Source organism: Rutidosis leptorrhynchoides, chromosome 6, assembly GCF_046630445.1.
Source record: "Rutidosis leptorrhynchoides isolate AG116_Rl617_1_P2 chromosome 6, CSIRO_AGI_Rlap_v1, whole genome shotgun sequence".
Taxonomy (NCBI): domain Eukaryota; kingdom Viridiplantae; phylum Streptophyta; class Magnoliopsida; order Asterales; family Asteraceae; genus Rutidosis; species Rutidosis leptorrhynchoides.
The window spans coordinates 130338021-130360720 of NC_092338.1; the positions used below are offsets into that span (position 1 = coordinate 130338021).

Genomic DNA, 22700 nt, shown 5'->3' on the forward strand with positions numbered 1-22700 from the left:
GTTACACATTGAAGCCTTTTTGTTAAGAATCACATCTTTGAATTGCCTTTCGTCCACTGGAGATGAAGATGCAGCCTTAACATTATTCCTGGATCCCGAATTTGTGTTGTTAGGGTGTGATGCTTGTTTATTCTCATCAGGATCGCGAGCCTTGTAGACTTTGAGTAGATTGTCACCCGCAACAATGAGACTGAGTCTCCTAGCAAGAGAGTCTTTGTGGTATTCTGGGACGTCCAAAAACCTAACAAAACCAAACTTTCTACCATTTTTTAGAGTCTTCCTGGGGATATAAACCTCATGAATATTGCCGTATTTTTTGAAGATATCCCAGAAGTCAATAGAACACCAATTTTCGGGAAAGTTGTGGAAAAGATAAGACGTTATTCTAGACTTATCAATCTTCATCGGCAATTGGTTTGAATCTGAATTAGTCGAGCCAGATGATGGTTTTCCAAAGCGATTGATAAGATTAATGGCAGATTCCCGAATTTTAAAGTTATTGTAAATTTGATTGTAAGAAGAGTTTAGCCTCGCTGAGTGATGATTGGGACCAGAACGAGAACGAGCATGTAAGGTTGATCTTTGTAGGTTATTAAGATTAGGGTTAGGGTTTTTAGGATGCGGCTGATTCTTATTACGATTGACTTCAACCTAAACGCCCTCATTGATTGGTCGATATCTGATGTGCTGGTTTTTAGTGGTGAAAGTAGGATTCGATTTGGCCTGATTGTTCATAGTATTTGGGGTAAAAGGAGAGGTCGGTACTTGTGACATGATAGATGAAGATATAACAGATAATAAGCACAAATAGAAAAGAAAAATAAAATAGAAAATAGAATCAGATCAGAAACAGGGAGTTTAGATTAGGGTTTCACCAAAGATGATGAAGATGAACAGTCTTGAAGAGGAGCGTCCATGAGAGCCTCACACTTAAAATAATTAAATTGTTAATTCACTATGATTAGTATATGAACAATTGATCCACTTGCTATTAATGTGAGAGGTCACTTGCAACTGACTGTAAGAAAAATAAAAATGTTGTTTGATTTTGCGTAACAACTAAATCTCTGTAACAAATTTTGTTCAAAAATAAGTTTCCCAAATCACGTTTTTTTATTTTTGCTTATTGGAGGGGAAATCTTATTTCTGAAACAAATATGCAAATGGTATATCCCAATAAATTTGTTTGAAATTTCAAAATTTTCGGTTTCTATGAGATGCATCTGATATATGTTTAATTTCAGTTGTTAATTTAAATTTTAAAAATCTTTTCTATTAGGCTATAAATATTGGGAGTTGATTCGTACACCAACATTTTTAGCCGTACACCACTAAACGTGCATCAGGCAGTTGTACAGTACAATGTTTTAAAGCATAATTAGTGGTGTATGGCTAAAATTTGGTGGTGTACGAATCATCACCCATAAATATTATCTTTTATCTTTGTTAAAAGTCAACATAGTACATATCTTTTGCCGAAAATTTTGTAATTATTTTTGTTAAATTTCAATTACAATCCGTTTAATATAAAAAAAGTATTTTATAAAACTGCTTCCATATTTACCTGCATCCACGAAATCAAATTCCTAAAAATCTGCAAATCAGTTTCTTTCTATTTAACTGAACTTCTTCATCTATAAAACCATAATCACTTTTTCATTTGTTCAACACACTTTCAAATACATTTTAGTCTTTCAAAATCAAGGGAATCCAAAATGGTTATGGTTGGAGCTAGTAATCAAAGGAAACCAAACATCAATATCCGACTGAAAATTTTGAGCATTGAAACCATGACAAGGCCCGCTTTTGACAATGGTTTGCATTTTCTTGATATAATAGCAGTTGATGATTTGGTAAATCTTTCTATTTTTTATTTTATTTTGTTGTGTTTTTCTTATGTTTAATTATGTTGAAAATTGTAGCTTCTTTTTTAATAAATATTGTTTTATTAATCTTTTATTAGGGTGATCGGATTGACATTGTTGTGAGAAATCAAATCATGAACAAATATGAACAGCTATTACATGAACAGGAACCATATGTTATAAAAAACGCCTTTGTGTGCAACAATCCTAATAAAAATAAACTTGCTCATTGGCTTCATGATTCGAAACTCATGATTACCAATAAATCATCTTTGATTCCAGTTCCTGCAACTGAATGGACTGGCAGTGATGGTTTCAAGTTCATCCCTTTTTCCGATCTTATAACTTGCCAACTACCAGAGAAGGCCACTGCAGGTCCTTAATTCTACAATTATTTCATGCTTCTATACATCTTACTAAACAACCACATATAAAGTATCATTAAACACTATTATTAAACTGACATAAATTGACTTTCACTATGCAGATGTAATTGGAAGAGTCTATTTTTATAATCGTGAACCAAAGTCTTATGGAAACAGTACTCAAGAAAAATCTCAATATATCAACCTGGAATTGAAAAATCTGGAGTATCATCAATTACTTTTAATCAATCATAACCATCAGAAATAAGATATCTGTTACTATAATAATGTTTCTCACTAACTGATTTTTTTTTTATTTTTCCTTTGACAGTGGTGAAATTGTTTCCTGCACTTTATTTGCCAAGTACATGACGAAGTTTCTAACTTTGATGAAAGAAATCCCAGATAATCAGTGTGTGGTACTCATTATTCAATTTGGCCGTACTGCAAAGTTTGGAAGTAAGTAACACAAAATGTAGCTATTCAGCCATTCAATACAAACACACTTTTGATTTTTAGAAATTGAAAATATACTGACATTACTTTTTCACATATGTCCATTAGACCATCTGACTGTAGGTACAGATTGGAGTTTCAGCAGAATTTATATTGACACGGACCTTCCAGCAATCAAAGATTTCAAACAAAGGTACCTACATTTTGGAGATTTAAAAACCTCTATTATGTTTACTTGGATTTTTACTTATTCTATAACACATATATGCAGTATTGAAGCCATGTACAACACAGATGATTCAGAGCAGACATTAGGCCCTTCTTTGACACCAACATTGACACCTCCTGTTAAATCACTTGAAGAATGGTTTAGTGGTGCATTTTATGTAGAATGTTGTAACTTGTCATTCGATAATGTACGTTCTTCAGTATATTATGCAATTACATACTTTTTACATATAAAATTCTTTCTATATAAATGTTATAACCAATATCACACCATGATGTTATTTTGTCAACAGACTGAAATTTTTTTGTACAAGCTGAAATCATTGCAATTGAACTTGATGAACCATGCTCATACATTGCATGTAGAAAGTGTCACAAAAGGCAACCACAGTCAGTAAGGATGTGGATTTGACCATCGACATAGATCAACAACTTTCATTGAAACGGAAATATTGGTATGTGGCGATAATCCTCAAGTTGTCCTCAGGTTCGTAAGATCTTTTGCCATTTAACCTGACATGAAATATATAATTTACTTTATATAGTCATGTCTAACTGACTGAAACAAAATTTAATAATAGGTTCAAAGTTAGTGTTCGTGTAGCGGATGAAAACGGTGTTGCAACTCTGACTCTTTTTGAGAGTCAGGTCTTAAAGTATGTCAAAGTTTCAGCGTATACTTTAGCTAAGGCATTGCCAGAAGATCAAGATTTATCTGTTGAATTAGATGCACTCATTGATAATACACTGCTTTTCAAGATAGAGGTGAGCGGCTATAACAAGAAATACTCAACATCAAATTACACTATTAAGGATGCGACAACTGATCCTGTGTTTGTTGAGAAATACAATGAACAAATCAAGGTTTAAAATTAGTTAACACTTTTTTATTTTTTATGTTATACCTTACTCCTGCCTTTTTTTCTAAAGAAAAACATTTATTCTTTTTTTCGATTATCAACAATTACGGATATTCTTATTTTGCAGATTGACAAATCAAAGATAAGTACACTCTCGATAAAAGAAGATACCAGTGAATTTTCTCAGTCTGCAAAGGTTTTTGACGCTTTCTATATTAATCCTTGCTTATACATTACAGATATTGATTTATATTATGCGACTTCATTTAATTTCACATCATATTCAGAAATATAAAACAGACTATAAATAAATACAGATTTCACAGTTTACTAAGAACTTATTATTGCTTTAATTTAGTGTGGATCTTCCTCCCTGCCATTGGAGAAAAACTGTAACGACCCGACTTTTTCGACTTGCTTTTGTGCTTTGTGCTTTCACGAAACTGCGTATTTGTGCGTACTGAGCTATAACATACTCTGGGATCTTACTACATGTGGACTACATTCGTTTATATGTGAAAACGTACCTTTAAGTACGTAGGGTAATTAACTTGATCCCCGGAAGCCTTTATGACCGTTAGTGTCACTTGACGTTTAGAACGAACTGCGTACTGTGTACACGTTTAACTTTGGTCATAATCGGAATATTATGACTACGAAATACTAATTGTTATTTTATAATTACAATTACTTGGGTTTTTGGATGCTTAATTACGCTTAGTAATTTACTAGAACACACTAGTTGGTCTTGTTGGACTTTCTACCTTGTTGGACCTTAGCCCACCCTATACTAGCTAGTGGAGTATTTAATTAGCCTAATTATTATAAGTTAGTGACCCATAATAATGAAAGACAAATGCACATTTATTAGAGGGAACATACTAGCATTTTTGTTAAGCATTATCCTTAATGTTACATGGAATCCTAACATAAGCACCAACTTTAGACAACCATTAACCAAAAAGAAAAAAGGTGTCCCCCTTATCCCCTCCCAAACCCCACGGCCTAAACACCTCACCACCACCTCACTTCCTATAAATACCAAGCTTATCCCATTCATTTCACACTTGATTTCATTTACAAATTACACACACTTACTCTCTAATTCTCTCTCTAGTCTTTCTCATCTAAAATTGTAAGTTTTAAATTTTTCTTTCTCTTCTTCTCCTCTTCTCATCCACGGCATCATCATCATCATTTAATGGATCTAGCTTTTAGCTTTTGATCTTGTTATATGTTGTAGATTCAAACTTGGGTTTGAATCCTTCAAGAACATGAAAGATTCAAGCTTTCTAGCTTTGAATCTTCATTTACTTGTTAGATCTTGCTTGTGATTTCTTTGTTTTATTATAAAGATCAAAACTTGTGTTTATGATCTTCATGTATCTTAAAGATCCAAGCTTTATGCTTCAAGATCTTCAAGAACACTAAAGATCCAAGCTTTCTAGATTAGGGTTTCATTATTATATTAAAGATCTTAGCTTTTTAGCTTATGGTCTCATTACTTTCATTAATTTGTTAAAGATCTTAGCTTTCTAGCTTATGGTCTCATTAATCCTGTAAAGATCCAAGCTTTCTAGCTTAGAGTTTTCTTAATACTTGAGATATAAGTTATTATTGTAGATCTCTCTTACTTAAAACCTTTTTGTGTTTGTTGTGATGATAAAGATCAAGTCTTCATCATCACATATGATGGAGATGCATAAACTTGTGTAAAATGGACAAAGGTTGAAGCTTTATTGGATCTATGCAATAAAGAGGCAATCTTGATGTTCAAAACTTGTAGAATGATAGATTTTACTCTTAGTTGTGTGTTGATGGTTGAACCTTGGTCAAAGTGATGCTAAAATATCAAAGAGTAGTACACTTGAAGCTTACAAGCATCAATGATGAGAACCGTGATGAGCATCAAGCACCATGAACCTCACCGGAGCACTTGTTTGCTGTTTTTCGGGGTCTGATTCTGGAAAATTGATTTTCAGATAGTTCGTTTCGAGTAGATGACTTTTCGTTTAGGCCTCGACTTAATCCGATATACGGTTTAGGATTTATAGCCTTCCGAAAGTCACTACGCCTTTGTAACGTTGTGCTGAAATTTATGACCTACTCGCACTTAAACGTCGCCATAGTCAATCAAAGATGAGTTAGGTTCTGAAAATTGGTCAACGGTTAGAGGACTCACATACGGAGCCATGGCCACTGACTACGCGTCTTTTCGATTTGTATAGAGGTCGTAACAGCTGTCCGAAGTCAGCCTTTTGTTTCGGTCTCTATTTTTGTTAAACTTACCTTAGTGTTGATGAATGATGATGATAATGATGATGTTGATGATGACACTAAAACCTAATTTATTCACTTTTACACTTATCTGGACAACATACTGACCTAGTGACCTTTGACTTAGGTTGACGACCTTTCGGACCGACTTACTACCTGCATACGTTTCATATCGACTTTTACTGCTTATTCACTGTGAGTTATAGCATCCCTTTACTACTTTTTACTATTTTTGAGACTGAGAATACATGCGCTTTTTACATTTTACATACTAGACACGAGTACTTAAACTTTACATATGTGTGGGTGATATAACGGCACAAAGATTCCCCTTAGCTCGGTAACGTTTAATCATTGGTTTCCTAACCGTGAACACGAATCTTAGATATGGACCCATAGGGTTTGACAATCTCACTCGAGCTAGTCGCGCTAGCATTCAACGGGTGTTTAATACTTCGAGGACAAACGCACTCGCCAAGTGCACTTTTAGGGGGTGATATACATACGTTAAGTCTAGTTACCGGGTGCCCACCGTTAAGCATATACTTTTCATACTGATTTAAACTGCTGATTGAAGCACTGAAATCTCATGGTCTACATTATTTTACTGATTACAAACTATAGCTCACCAACATTCGTGTTGACTTTTAAGTGTGTATTTCTCAGGTGCTTAGACAATGTTGCTTCCGCTGTTAGAATTGCTGTCTTGGTGTTATAGACTTGCTGTTATGGACCTGCTGTGTTAGATTTCCACTGCATTACTTAGAGATGTCTCAATCATGGAACTTTTCTTTTGCATTCGTAACTTATGTTATTTTCAAATAATGACTTTGTAACGACCTTTGTGTCACGTTATCTTTTGTAAAATGCTATCTTTTATGAATGCAAAACTGGTTTTCAAACAACATATAGTGTTTGACCTTGTAATGATCCTGTTGTTGATGAACCGTACACGATGGTTTTGTACGTGGTGTCACATTTGGTATCTAAGCATTGGTTTTAGGGAATTAGGTTGCATTAGTGAGTCTAGACCAGACCGAGTAGGATTCACTAATAGGACTAATCTACAACTTGCTCGTTTACTTGGAACTGCTTACTACTGCTGCATGTTACTGCTTACTTATACTGCCGTATGATCTTGCTGCATGCTACTGCTTACCCTTACTGCTATGTGAACTTGTTGCATGCTATTGCTTATCCTCGTTACTGCATGCTACTGTCTGCTTTCGATTGCATGTTACTTTGTTTAGTACTGTTGTTATTGCCATACTATGTACTGCGGTAGACGATCTAGGTTGCTGTAGTGCCTGATTACGTGCTTGCTATATGTCTTACTAACATGGAAAAAGTTATTTTTCCTTGTTCAGATGTCAGACATGCTGCCCATGACCTTTAACTTCGAGAGTGACTCAGAGACGACTGTTGCCTCGCCTACTATTGTTGCTGACTCACCGCTACCCTTCAACGACTTCGGCGATTTGCCTTCTAGTGGACTCGTGCTTGACCTGATGGACGTCTCAGACGGAGACGAGGATCCCGAGATGATTCCAGCACCACCCAGCCCTAGACTCCCGGAGCCACATCACCATTCCAGTGGCACTATGATCCCTGGGGGAAATGGAGACGGTCCTTTCCGTAACGAGCATGGACATTGGGCTAGACGCACAGCTGATGGACGTGTTGTACTGATTCCACCAGGCAGATATCGACTTATGACCACCGGTCAGACGCTTTCTCCCGCCCGCGATGATCCTGCATTTCCTTCTGACGATTCAGACGGATCATCATCCGACGACTCCAGTGAGGAGGATTCTGAGGAGGACCCTGAGAAGGAGCCCGTGCAGCCGCCCTATACCTCGCCGAAGAAGCGGTATCATTTCGATGGTACTGTTATCCCAGGGATTAACGGAGGAAGACCGTTTGTAGTGACCCGAACTTTTCCATGTTTATATATATTAATTGAGATTGATATTTACATGATTAAATGTTTCCAACATGTTAAGCAATCAAAATTGTTAAGACTTGATTAATTGAAATATGTTTCATATAGACAATTGACCACCCAAGTTGATCGGTGATTCACGAACGTTAAAACTTGTAAAAACTATATGATGACATATATATGGTTATATATATAGTTAACATGATATTATGATAAGTAAACATATCATTAATTATATTAACAATGAACTACATATGTAAAAACAAGACTACTAACTTAATGATTTTGAAATGAGACATATATGTAACGTTTATCGTTGTAACGACATTTAATGTATATATATCATATTAAGAGATATTCGTACATCATAATATCATGATAATATAATAATTTAAAATCTCTTTTGATATTATAAACATTGGGTTAACAACATTTAACAAGATCGTTAACCTAAAGATTTCAAAACAACACTTACATGTAACGACTAACGATGACTTAACGACTCAGTTAAAATGTATATACATGTAGTGTTTTAATATGTATTTATACACTTTTGAAAGACTTCAATACACTTATCAAAATACTTCTACTTAACAAAAATGCTTACAATTACATTCTCGTTCAGTTTCATCAACAATTCTACTCGTATGCACCCGTATTCGTACTCGTACAATACACAGCTTTTAGATGTATGTACTATTGGTATATACACTCCAATGATCAGCTCTTAGCAGCCCATGTGAGTCACCTAACACATGTGGGAACCATCATTTGGCAACTAGCATGAAATATCTCATAAAATTACAAAAATATGAGTAATCATTCATGACTTATTTACATGAAAACAAAATAACATATCCTTTATATCTAATCCATACACCAACGACCAAAAACACCTACAAACACTTTCATTCTTCAATTTTCTTCATCTAATTGATCTCTCTCAAGTTCTATCTTCAAGTTCTAAGTGTTCTTCATAAATTCCAAAAGTTCTAGTTTCATAAAATCAAGAATACTTTCAAGTTTGCTAGCTCACTTCCAATCTTGTAAGGTGATCATCCAACCTCAAGAAATCTTTGTTTCTTACAGTAGGTTATCATTCTAATACAAGGTAATAATCATATTCAAACTTTGGTTCAATTTCTATAACTATAACAATCTTATTTCAAGTGATGATCTTACTTGAACTTGTTTTCGTGTCATGATTCTGCTTCAAGAACTTCGAGCCATCCAAGGATCCATTGAAGCTAGATCCATTTTTCTCTTTTCCAGTAGGTTTATCCAAGGAACTTAAGGTAGTAATGATGTTCATAACATCATTCGATTCATACATATAAAGCTATCTTATTCGAAGGTTTAAACTTGTAATCACTAGAACATAGTTTAGTTAATTCTAAACTTGTTCGCAAACAAAAGTTAATCCTTCTAACTTGACTTTTAAAATCAACTAAACACATGTTCTATATCTATATGATATGCTAACTTAATGATTTAAAACCTGGAAACACGAAAAACACCGTAAAACCGGATTTACGCCGTCGTAGTAACACCGCGGGCTGTTTTGGGTTAGTTAATTAAAAACTATGATAAACTTTGATTTAAAAGTTGTTATTCTGAGAAAATGATTTTTATTATGAACATGAAACTATATCCAAAAATTATGGTTAAACTCAAAGTGGAAGTATGTTTTCTAAAATGGTCATCTAGACGTCGTTCTTTCGACTGAAATGACTACCTTTACAAAAACGACTTGTAACTTATTTTTCCGACTAGAAACCTATACGTTTTTTGTTTAGATTCATAAAATAGAGTTTAATATGAAACCATAGCAATTTGATTCACTCAAAACGGATTTAAAATGAAGAAGTTATGGGTAAAACAAGATTGGATAATTTTTCTCATTTTAGCTACGTGAAAATTGGTAACAAATCTATTCCAACCATAACTTAATCAACTTGTATTATATATTATGTAATCTTGAGATACCATAGACACGTATACAATGTTTCGACCTATCATGTCGACACATCTATATATATTTCGGAACAACCATAGACACTCTATATGTGAATGTTGGAGTTAGCTATACAGGGTTGAGGTTGATTCCAAAATATATATAGTTTGAGTTGTGATCAATACTGAGATACGTATACACTGGGTCGTGGATTGATTCAAGATAATATTTATCGATTTATTTCTGTACATCTAACTATGGACAACTAGTTGTAGGTTACTAACGAGGACAGCTGACTTAATAAACTTAAAACATCAAAATATATTAAAAGTGTTGTAAATATATTTTGAACATACTTTGATATATATGTATATATTGTTATAGGTTCGTGAATCAACCAGTGGCCAAGTCTTACTTCCCGACGAAGTAAATATCTGTGAAAGTGAGTTATAGTCCCACTTTTAAAATCTAATATTTTTGGGATGAGAATACATGCAGGTTTTATAAATGATTTACAAAATAGACACAAGTACGTGAAACTACATTCTATGGTTGAATTATCGAAATCGAATATGCCCCTTTTTATTAAGTCTGGTAATCTAAGAATTAGGGAACAGACACCCTAATTGACGCGAATCCTAAAGATAGATCTATTGGGCCTAACAAACCCCATCCAAAGTACTGGATGCTTTAGTACTTCGAAATTTATATCATATCCGAAGGGTGTCCCGGAATGATGGGGATATTCTTATATATGCATCTTGTCATTGTCGGTTACCAGGTGTTCACCATATGAATGATTTTTATCTCTATGTATGGGATGTGTATTGAAATATGAAATCTTGTGGTCTATTATTATGATTTGATATATATAGGTTAAACCTATAACTCACCAACATTTTTGTTGACGTTTTAAGCATGTTTATTCTCAGGTGATTATTAAGAGCTTCCGCTGTCGCATACTTAAATAAGGACGAGAATTGGAGTCCATGCTTGTATGATATTGTGTAAAAACTGCATTCAAGAAACTTATTTTGTTGTAACATATTTGTATTGTAAACCATTATGTAATGGTCGTGTGTAAACAGGATATTTTAGATTATCATTATTTGATAATCTACGTAAAGCTTTTTAAACCTTTATTGATGAAATAAAGGTTATGGTTTGTTTTAAAATGAATGCAGTCTTTGAAAAACGTCTCATATAGAGGTCAAAACCTCGCAACGAAATCAATTAATATGGAACGTTTTTAATCAATAAGAACGGGACATTTCAGTTGGTATCCGAGCGTTGGTCTTAGAGAACCAGAAAATTTGCATTAGTGTGTCTTATCGAGTTTATTAGGATGCATTAGTGAGTCTGGACTTCGACCGTGTTTTCTTTAAAAATGATTGCTTAACATTTTTGTTGGAAACTATATATTTTTAACATATGAATATTATGTGATATATTAATCTCTTAACGTGTTTGATATTATGTGATAGATGTCTACCTCTAGAACAAGTCCCATTGACTCACCTAATAATAATGAAGAGTCAAATGTAAATTGGAATGATTTGTGGACTGATTCACAAGTTCCCGAAGAGGAATCGGAAGAAGAGTCGGAACCGGAAGAAGAATCGGAACCGGAAGAAGAATCGGAACCGGATGAAGAAATAGAACCAGTGGGGGAAATAATAAAACGGTTAAGTAAAAGAAAATCCTCAACCAACCGACCAAAGTTAATTATGGTCAATGGTGTTTCCGCTAAGGAAGCAAAATATTGGGAGGATTACCAATTCTCCGATGAATCGGATTCCGACGAGAATTCCGATGATGTTATAGAAATTACCCCAACTGAATTTAAAAAGGCAAAAGAAAATAATAAGGGAAAGGGCATAAAAATAGAGAAATCTAATTCCAACCCCGATGAACTTTATATGTATCGTCAACCCCCGAAGTCCTTAAGTTGTAACAATGACCCGGGAACCTCTAAACCACCAGGTTTTTCTAAACCAATGTGGACAACGACGGCTCGTATTAGGGGAACATCATATATCCCTAGAAACTTGGCAAAACGAACCAAAACCGAAGAAGAAGAAACGAGCGAGTCGGAATAAGATAGTTGTATTCGTGTGGTGTAATATATGGAATATAGTGTTCTTATGCTTTATGATATATGTAAAAATTGCTTATATTAATAAGTATATTTTTTATGAATCTAACTCTTGTCTATTTTACAGTTTAAAAACACAAAATGGATAGACAACCCAATATTTTAAGAGACCTACCCGGAGACATGATTGATGAAATCTTGTCTAGAGTCGGCCAGAATTCTTCGGCACAACTATTTAAGGCGAGATCAGTTTGTAAGACATTCGAAGAACGTTCCAAGAATGTCTTGGTTTATAAGAGACTTTCGTTTGAAAGATGGGGGATATCACATTGGGAAACCCATAAGTTACGATGTGTTTACTTTGACGCATATATTGCGGGGAACCCAAATGCTATTTTACGCAACGGGTTAAGAAATTATTTTGACTCAATATATCCGAATATTGGACTTCGTGATTTAGAAAAAGCGGCTAACATGCAACATAAAGAAGCATGTTATGCTTACGGATTAGTAATGTTCGCTTCTCACCAAAGTGAGAACAAGAACATCGGGCTACAACTATTAAACAAAACGTTTCCACAAGTGACGGAGTCGGTAATTGGGGTAAGAAATGAGGTTTTTAGATTATTACGGGACTGTTGGACATTACGTAACCCTCGTCCCTTTGATGACGTTACAACACGCTGTCTTATCAACGGCCATAACGGTTATGTTGCACAAGACCAAGGATGGGAAGTAGTCCTAGTAAAACCAGAATGCATGACTTGTTTCTGGACGTATGAATTACGTGTCTTTATTGCCTTTGCTGAACGACTTGTGTACTAGCTAGAATTGTCTTCACAACTATCTTGTATTAAAGTTATTGTGTGCTATATTTCATGCTTTATGTAAAATAAGCGGTATTGTAAGTTTGTAAAATATTGTATAAAAGTTTGAACGCGAAATATTATTATAATCAGTTTTTCATATAGAATTGTAGTAGTTGAATTGTATATTAGCTACTAAGTATGAACTTAACGGGTAGGTACTACCCGAATTTAAACTTATAAAACGCTAATATGAAGAAAAAGCTTTTATAAATGAGTTCATATTATGCTACGAAATACTATTAACTACTCTTAATATTCTGTATGATTAACTTGTTCCATTTAACTATTTTGAAGGAAATGGCACCGACTACTCGACACACCGTGAATATGAATGAAGAGGAATTCCGTACTTTTCTAGCTTCAAACATAGCCGCAGTACAGGCTGCGCTACATACCAACAATAACCTTGGATCTAGCAGTACAGGAAATCGTGTAGGATGCACCTACAAAGAATTCACTGCCTGCAAACCTTTGGAATTTGATGGAACCGAAGGACCGATCGGATTGAAACGGTGGACCGAGAAGGTTGAATCGGTGTTTGCCATAAGTAAGTGTACTGAAGAGGACAAAGTGAAGTACGCTACGCATACCTTCACAGGTTCTGCGTTAACATGGTGGAATACCTATCTAGAGCAAGTGGGACAAGATGATGCGTACGCACTACCGTGGTCAGCATTCAAGCACTTGATGAACGAGAAGTACCGTCCCAGAACCGAGGTCAATAAGCTCAAGACAGAACTTAGAGGGTTACGAACCCAAGGATTTGATATTACCACGTATGAAAGACGATTCACAGAATTGTGCCTATTGTGTCCGGGAGCATTCGAAGATGAGGAAGAGAAGATCGACGCGTTTGTGAAAGGATTACCGGAAAGAATCCAAGAAGATATAAGTTCACACGAGCCCGCCTCCATACAACAGGCATGTAGAATGGCTCACAAACTAGTGAACCAGATTGAAGAAAGAATTAAAGAACAGACTGCTGAAGAGGCCAATGTGAAGCAAGTCAAAAGAAAGTGGGAGGAAAACGGTGATAAGAATCACCAATACAACAACAACAGCAATTACAACAATAATCGCAACAATTATCCCAACAATCGTAACATCAATCGCAACTACAACAAACGGCCCAACAACAACAACAACAACAACAACAGCAACTACAACAATCATCCCAACAACAATAATAACCGCAACAACAACAACAATCAGAAGCAGCTATGCCAAAGGTGTGAAAAGAATCACTCGGGGTTCTGCACCAAATTTTGCAACAAGTGTAAAAGAAATGGTCATAGCGCGGCGAAGTGTGAGGTCTACGGACCAGGGGTTAATAGAACGAAAGGAACAAATGGTGTCGGAACGAGTAATGGCGGAGCAAGTAGTGTCGGAGCAAGTTATGCCAATGTAGTTTGTTATAAATGTGGAAAACCAGGCCACATTATTAGAATTGCCCGAACCAGGAGAACACGAATGGACAAGGCCGTGGAAGAGTTTTCAATATTAATGCGGTAGAGGCACAGGAAGACCCGGAGCTTGTTACGGGTACGTTTCTTATTGACAATAAATCTGCTTACGTTTTATTTGATTCGGGTGCGGATAGAAGCTATATGAGTAGAGATTTTTGTGCTAAATTAAGTTGTCCATTGACGCCTTTGGATAGTAAATTTTTACTCGAATTAGCAAATGGTAAATTAATTTCAGCAGATAATATATGTCGGAATCGAGAAATTAAACTGGTTAGCGAAACATTTAAGATTGATTTGATACCAGTAGAGTTAGGGAGTTTTGATGTGATAATCGGTATGGACTGGTTGAAAGAAGTGAAAGCGGAGATCATTTGTTACAAAAATGCAATTCGCATTATACGAGAAAAAGGAAAACCCTTAATGGTGTACGGAGAAAAGGGCAACACGAAGCTACATCTTATTAGTAATTTGAAGGCACAAAAACTAATAAGAAAAGGTTGCTATGCTGTTCTAGCACACGTCGAGAAAGTACAAACTGAAGAAAAGAGCATCAATGATGTTCCCATTGCAAAAGAATTTCCCGATGTATTTCCGAAAGAATTACCGGGATTACCCCCACATCGATCCGTTGAATTTCAAATAGATCTTGTACCAGGAGCTGCACCAATAGCTCGTGCTCCTTACAGACTCGCACCCAGCGAGATGAAAGAACTGCAAAGCCAATTACAAGAACTTTTAGAGCGTGGTTTCATTCGACCAAGCACATCACCGTGGGGAGCTCCTGTTTTGTTTGTCAAGAAGAAAGATGGTACATTCAGGTTGTGTATCGACTACCGAGAGTTGAACAAACTTACCATCAAGAACCGCTACCCACTACCGAGAATCAACGACTTATTTGATCAACTACAAGGCTCGTCTGTTTATTCAAAGATTGACTTACGTTCCGGGTATCATCAAATGCGGGTGAAAGAAGATGATATTCCAAAGACTGCTTTCAGAACACGTTACGGTCATTACGAGTTTATGGTCATGCCGTTTGGTTTAACTAATGCACCAGCTGTGTTCATGGACCTTATGAACCGAGTGTGTGGACCATACCTTGACAAGTTTGTCATTGTTTTCATTGATGACATACTTATTTACTCAAAGAATGACCAAGAACACGGTGAACATTTGAGAAAGGTGTTAGAAGTATTGAGGAAGGAAGAATTGTACGCTAAGTTTTCAAAGTGTGCATTTTGGTTGGAAGAAGTTCAATTCCTCGGTCACATAGTGAACAAAGAAGGTATTAAGGTGGATCCGGCAAAGATAGAAACTGTTGAAAAGTGGGAAACCCCGAAAACTCCGAAACACATACGCCAGTTTTTAGGACTAGCTGGTTACTACAGAAGGTTCATCCAAGACTTTTCCAGAATAGCAAAACCCTTGACTGCATTAACGCATAAAGGGAAGAAATTTGAATGGAATGATGAACAAGAGAAAGCGTTTCAGTTATTGAAGAAAAAGCTAACTACGGCACCTATATTGTCATTGCCTGAAGGGAATGATGATTTTGTGATTTATTGTGACGCATCAAAGCAAGGTCTCGGTTGTGTATTAATGCAACGAATGAAGGTGATTGCTTATGCGTCTAGACAATTGAAGATTCACGAACAAAATTATACGACGCATGATTTGGAATTAGGCGCGGTTGTTTTTGCATTAAAGACTTGGAGGCACTACTTATATGGGGTCAAAAGTATTATATATACCGACCACAAAAGTCTTCAACACATATTTAATCAGAAACAACTGAATATGAGGCAGCGTAGGTGGATTGAATTATTGAATGATTACGATTTTGAGATTCGTTACCACCCGGGGAAGGCAAATGTGGTAGCCGATGCCTTGAGCAGGAAGGATAGAGAACCCATTAGAGTAAAATCTATGAATATAATGATTCATAATAACATTACTACTCAAATAAAGGAGGCGCAACAAGGAGTTTTAAAAGAGGGAAATTTAAAGGATGAAATACCCAAAGGATCGGAGAAGCATCTTAATATTCGGGAAGACGGAACCCGGTATAGGGCTGAAAGGATTTGGGTACCAAAATTTGGAGATATGAGAGAAATGGTACTTAGAGAAGCTCATAAAACCAGATACTCAATACATCCTGGAACGGGGAAGATGTACAAGGATCTCAAGAAACATTTTTGGTGGCCGGGTATGAAAGCCGATGTTGCTAAATACGTAGGAGAATGTTTGACGTGTTCTAAGGTCAAAGCTGAGCATCAGAAACCATCAGGTCTACTTCAACAACCCGAAATCCCGGAATGGAAATGGGAAAACATTACCATGGATTTCATCACTAAATTGCCAAGGACTGCAAGTGGTTTTGATACTATTTGGGTAATAGTTGATCGTCTCACCAAATCAGCACACTTCCTACCAATAAGAGAAGATGACAAGATGGAGAAGTTAGCACGACTGTATTTGAAGGAAGTCGTCTCCAGACATGGAATACCAATCTCTATTATCTCTGATAGGGATGGCAGATTTATTTCAAGATTCTGGCAGACATTACAGCAAGCATTAGGAACTCGTCTAGACATGAGTACTGCCTATCATCCACAAACTGATGGGCAGAGCGAAAGGACGATACAAACGCTTGAAGACATGCTACGAGCATGTGTTATTGATTTCGGAAACAGTTGGGATCGACCTCTACCGTTAGCAGAATTTTCCTACAACAACAGCTACCATTCAAGCATTGAGATGGCGCCGTTTGAAGCACTTTATGGTAGAAAGTGCAGGTCTCCGATTTGTTGGAGTGAGGTGGGGGATAGACAGATTACGGGTCCGGAGATTATACAAGAAACTACCGAGAAGATCATCCAAATTCAACAACGGTTGAAAACCGCCCAAAGTCGACAAAAGAGCTACGCTGACATTAAAAGAAAAGATATAGAATTTGAAATTGGAGAGATGGTCATGCTTAAAGTTTCACCTTGGAAAGGCGTTGTTCGATTTGGTAAACGAGGGAAATTAAATCCAAGGTATATTGGACCATTCAAGATTATTGATCGTGTCGGACCAGTAGCTTACCGACTTGAGTTACCTCAACAACTCGCGGCTGTACATAACACTTTCCACGTCTCGAATTTGAAGAAATGTTTTGCTAAAGAAGATCTCACTATTCCGTTAGATGAAATCCAAATCAACGAAAAACTCCAATTCATCGAAGAACCCGTCGAAATAATGGATCGTGAGGTTAAAAGACTTAAGCAAAACAAGATACCAATTGTTAAGGTTCGATGGAATGCTCGTAGAGGACCCGAGTTCACCTGGGAGCGTGAAGATCAGATGAAGAAGAAATACCCGCATCTATTTCCAGAAGATTCGTCAACACCTTCAACAGCTTAAAATTTCGGGACGAAATTTATTTAACGGGTAGGTACTGTAGTGACCCGAACTTTTCCATGTTTATATATATTAATTGAGATTGATATTTACATGATTAAATGTTTCCAACATGTTAAGCAATCAAAATTGTTAAGACTTGATTAATTGAAATATGTTTCATATAGACAATTGACCACCCAAGTTGATCGGTGATTCACGAACGTTAAAACTTGTAAAAACTATATGATGACATATATATGGTTATATATATAGTTAACATGATATTATGATAAGTAAACATATCATTAATTATATTAACAATGAACTACATATGTAAAAACAAGACTACTAACTTAATGATTTTGAAATGAGACATATATGTAACGTTTATCGTTGTAACGACATTTAATGTATATATATCATATTAAGAGATATTCGTACATCATAATATCATGATAATATAATAATTTAAAATCTCTTTTGATATTATAAACATTGGGTTAACAACATTTAACAAGATCGTTAACCTAAAGATTTCAAAACAACACTTACATGTAACGACTAACGATGACTTAACGACTCAGTTAAAATGTATATACATGTAGTGTTTTAATATGTATTTATACACTTTTGAAAGACTTCAATACACTTATCAAAATACTTCTACTTAACAAAAATGCTTACAATTACATTCTCGTTCAGTTTCATCAACAATTCTACTCGTATGCACCCGTATTCGTACTCGTACAATACACAGCTTTTAGATGTATGTACTATTGGTATATACACTCCAATGATCAGCTCTTAGCAGCCCATGTGAGTCACCTAACACACGTGGGAACCATCATTTGGCAACTAGCATGAAATATCTCATAAAATTACAAAAATATGAGTAATCATTCATGACTTATTTACATGAAAACAAAATAACATATCCTTTATATCTAATCCATACACTAACGACCAAAAACACCTACAAACACTTTCATTCTTCAATTTTCTTCATCTAATTGATCTCTCTCAAGTTCTATCTTCAAGTTCTAAGTGTTCTTCATAAATTCCAAAAGTTCTAGTTTCATAAAATCAAGAATACTTTCAAGTTTGCTAGCTCACTTCCAATCTTGTAAGGTGATCATCCAACCTCAAGAAATCTTTGTTTCTTACAGTAGGTTATCATTCTAATACAAGGTAATAATCATATTCAAACTTTGGTTCAATTTCTATAACTATAACAATCTTATTTCAAGTGATGATCTTACTTGAACTTGTTTTCGTGTCATGATTCTGCTTCAAGAACTTCGAGCCATCCAAGGATCCATTGAAGCTAGATCCATTTTTCTCTTTTCCAGTAGGTTTATCCAAGGAACTTAAGGTAGTAATGATGTTCATAACATCATTCGATTCATACATATAAAGCTATCTTATTCGAAGGTTTAAACTTGTAATCACTAGAACATAGTTTAGTTAATTCTAAACTTGTTCGCAAACAAAAGTTAATCCTTCTAACTTGACTTTTAAAATCAACTAAACACATGTTCTATATCTATATGATATGCTAACTTAATGATTTAAAACCTGGAAACACGAAAAACACCGTAAAACCGGATTTACGCCGTCGTAGTAACACCGCGGGCTGTTTTGGGTTAGTTAATTAAAAACTATGATAAACTTTGATTTAAAAGTTGTTATTCTGAGAAAATGATTTTTATTATGAACATGAAACTATATCCAAAAATTATGGTTAAACTCAAAGTGGAAGTATGTTTTCTAAAATGGTCATCTAGACGTCGTTCTTTCGACTGAAATGACTACCTTTACAAAAACGACTTGTAACTTATTTTTCCGACTAGAAACCTATACGTTTTTTGTTTAGATTCATAAAATAGAGTTTAATATGAAACCATAGCAATTTGATTCACTCAAAACGGATTTAAAATGAAGAAGTTATGGGTAAAACAAGATTGGATAATTTTTCTCATTTTAGCTACGTGAAAATTGGTAACAAATCTATTCCAACCATAACTTAATCAACTTGTATTATATATTATGTAATCTTGAGATACCATAGACACGTATACAATGTTTCGACCTATCATGTCGACACATCTATATATATTTCGGAACAACCATAGACACTCTATATGTGAATGTTGGAGTTAGCTATACAGGGTTGAGGTTGATTCCAAAATATATATAGTTTGAGTTGTGATCAATACTGAGATACGTATACACTGGGTCGTGGATTGATTCAAGATAATATTTATCGATTTATTTCTGTACATCTAACTATGGACAACTAGTTGTAGGTTACTAACGAGGACAACTGACTTAATAAACTTAAAACATCAAAATATATTAAAAGTGTTGTAAATATATTTTGAACATACTTTGATATATATGTATATATTGTTATAGGTTCGTGAATCAACCAGTGGCCAAGTCTTACTTCCCGACGAAGTAAATATCTGTGAAAGTGAGTTATAGTCCCACTTTTAAAATCTAATATTTTTGGGATGAGAATACATGCAGGTTTTATAAATGATTTACAAAATAGACACAAGTACGTGAAACTACATTCTATGGTTGAATTATCGAAATCGAATATGCCCCTTTTTATTAAGTCTGGTAATCTAAGAATTAGGGAACAGACACCCTAATTGACGCGAATCCTAAAGATAGATCTATTGGGCCTAACAAACCCCATCCAAAGTACTGGATGCTTTAGTACTTCGAAATTTATATCATATCCGAAGGGTGTCCCGGAATGATGGGGATATTCTTATATATGCATCTTGTCATTGTCGGTTACCAGGTGTTCACCATATGAATGATTTTTATCTCTATGTATGGGATGTGTATTGAAATATGAAATCTTGTGGTCTATTATTATGATTTGATATATATAGGTTAAACCTATAACTCACCAACATTTTTGTTGACGTTTTAAGCATGTTTATTCTCAGGTGATTATTAAGAGCTTCCGCTGTCGCATACTTAAATAAGGACGAGAATTGGAGTCCATGCTTGTATGATATTGTGTAAAAACTGCATTCAAGAAACTTATTTTGTTGTAACATATTTGTATTGTAAACCATTATGTAATGGTCGTGTGTAAACAGGATATTTTAGATTATCATTATTTGATAATCTACGTAAAGCTTTTTAAACCTTTATTGATGAAATAAAGGTTATGGTTTGTTTTAAAATGAATGCAGTCTTTGAAAAACGTCTCATATAGAGGTCAAAACCTCGCAACGAAATCAATTAATATGGAACGTTTTTAATCAATAAGAACGGGACATTTCACCGTTCGTGGACGCACGTGGACAGTTGGTTAGGGTCACATCCCGTAAGCGGGACGTATCGTATCCTGCCGATCCATTCGTGCGTAAGACCGCCCGCACTGTGCCGTCTACATTTGCATCATCTGGACCACCTGCACCATCTGCACCATCTGCCCTACCAGCATCCCCCGTTGTCGAGGAACTAACGAGGGAAGTGCATACCCTCCGTGCTCGGGTAACTGAGCTCGAGGACCGGATGTCCCACCTGATGGACATCATTTACCCATATTCGCCCTAGGACTATTGTATTAGATTTCCTTATGTATTCGGTTTGTAGTTTCCTGTTTTTCATTAATGTAATGTACGAACCTCATGCCATTGTATGCAATTTTCTTATTATGAATGGAATTACTGTTGCTTAGTTGTTGTACGGCATTTTATTACATGTTGGCTTTTGTGCTACATGCTGCTTATTGCCATGCTTAGTTATCGTGTGTTTTGTTGTTTCAGTACTGTTTACCTTCTGCTATGACGTTACCGACTGTGGAATTTTGACTTAAATCGAAATTTTTGTTTGGAAGATCGATGTCTAACGGAAGAGGTCTGCGAGAAATCCCACTGCAGCTCAGATCGAGGAGATGATAGCTACTCGAGTAGTCGCGGCTATAGCGAATGCCAACCCTGCTCCAGATCCAGCAGCTAACCCAGCTGTTCATAACGGGTGTACTTACAAAGAGTTCCAGAGCTGCAAGCCCCACAATTTCAGTGGAACAAAAGGGCCAGTTGGGCTGACAAGATGGTTTGAGAAGTTGGAATATGTGTTCCGTGTGAGTAACTGCTCCGAGGGGAATAAGACTAAGTTCACATCCTGCACTTTGTCGGATGGCGCATTGACTTGGTGGAATACGTTCGCCCAAGCTCAGGGAATTGACGAAGCTTATGCTACACCATGGGAAGAGTTTAAGAGGGCTATGATCGAGGAGTACTGCCCAGAATAGAAATTCAGAAGATGGAAGCGGGGTTTTGGGAACTGAAAGTTGTAGGAACTGATCTTGATGGCTATAACCGAAGGTACTTGGAGTTAGCCCTAATATGCCCCACAATGGTTACTCCGGAGTACAAGCGGATGGAGAGGTATCTGTGGGGACTCCCCAAGGACATTCAAGGAAATGTCACTTCATCGAAACCAGCGAATGTCCCAGAAGCTATGCGTATGGCGCACACCCTGATGAATCAAATTACCGCTAAGAGCCAGAGAAGGCGAAATCGGAATTGGGAGCTAGTAATGGGAAACGTAAGTGGGACAGAAGCAAGGGAAAAGGTTTTGACCAGAACCCGACTAAGAGGTATGAGAATTTCAAAGGGAACAACGACTGGAGGAACCCGAAACCGAATCCTAGCTCTAATCCTAACTACAAAGGTACCCTTCCTCAGTGTAAGAGATGCTACAAGCATCACACTGGATACTGCAACACAGTGTGTGAGAAGTGCAAGAGGATGGACACATCGGCAGAGACTGTAAGAGCACCGCCCCAGCAGTGAGGACAAACCCAAATGGACCAAGGAAATACTATGAGTGTGGACAGCAGGGCCACTTCAGGAATGAATGTCCTAACAAGAAGAAGGATGGTGGGCCAGTGTGACGGCCCAAAAAT

General features: G+C 36.0%; 1 protein-coding gene across 1 annotated transcript; it reads left to right on the top strand.

The window, feature by feature from the left end:
* The first annotated feature begins 1715 nt into the window (after nt 1-1715).
* LOC139854070 (uncharacterized) lies at nt 1716-4069 on the top strand. The gene is made up of 9 exons (XM_071843394.1): nt 1716-1853; nt 1964-2240; nt 2353-2455; nt 2562-2689; nt 2795-2879; nt 2958-3102; nt 3281-3369; nt 3496-3778; nt 3902-4069. The coding sequence occupies exons 1-9, from the start codon at nt 1716-1718 to the stop codon at nt 4067-4069; spliced, it is 1416 nt and encodes a 471-aa protein (XP_071699495.1).
* Nucleotides 4070-22700: the final 18631 nt, after the last annotated feature.

What these genes read in the sequence shown, in the direction of transcription:
- LOC139854070 (XM_071843394.1), top strand. Translation starts at nt 1,716, where the DNA reads ATGGTTATGGTTGGAGCTAGTAATCAAAGGAAACCAAACATCAATATC. An exon ending in CCGTACTGCAAAGTTTGGAA is followed by an intron (nt 2,690 to 2,794) that starts GTAAGTAACACA and finishes TATGTCCATTAG; the next exon opens with ACCATCTGACTGTAGGTACA. An exon ending in ATCAAAGATTTCAAACAAAG is followed by an intron (nt 2,880 to 2,957) that starts GTACCTACATTT and finishes ACATATATGCAG; the next exon opens with TATTGAAGCCATGTACAACA.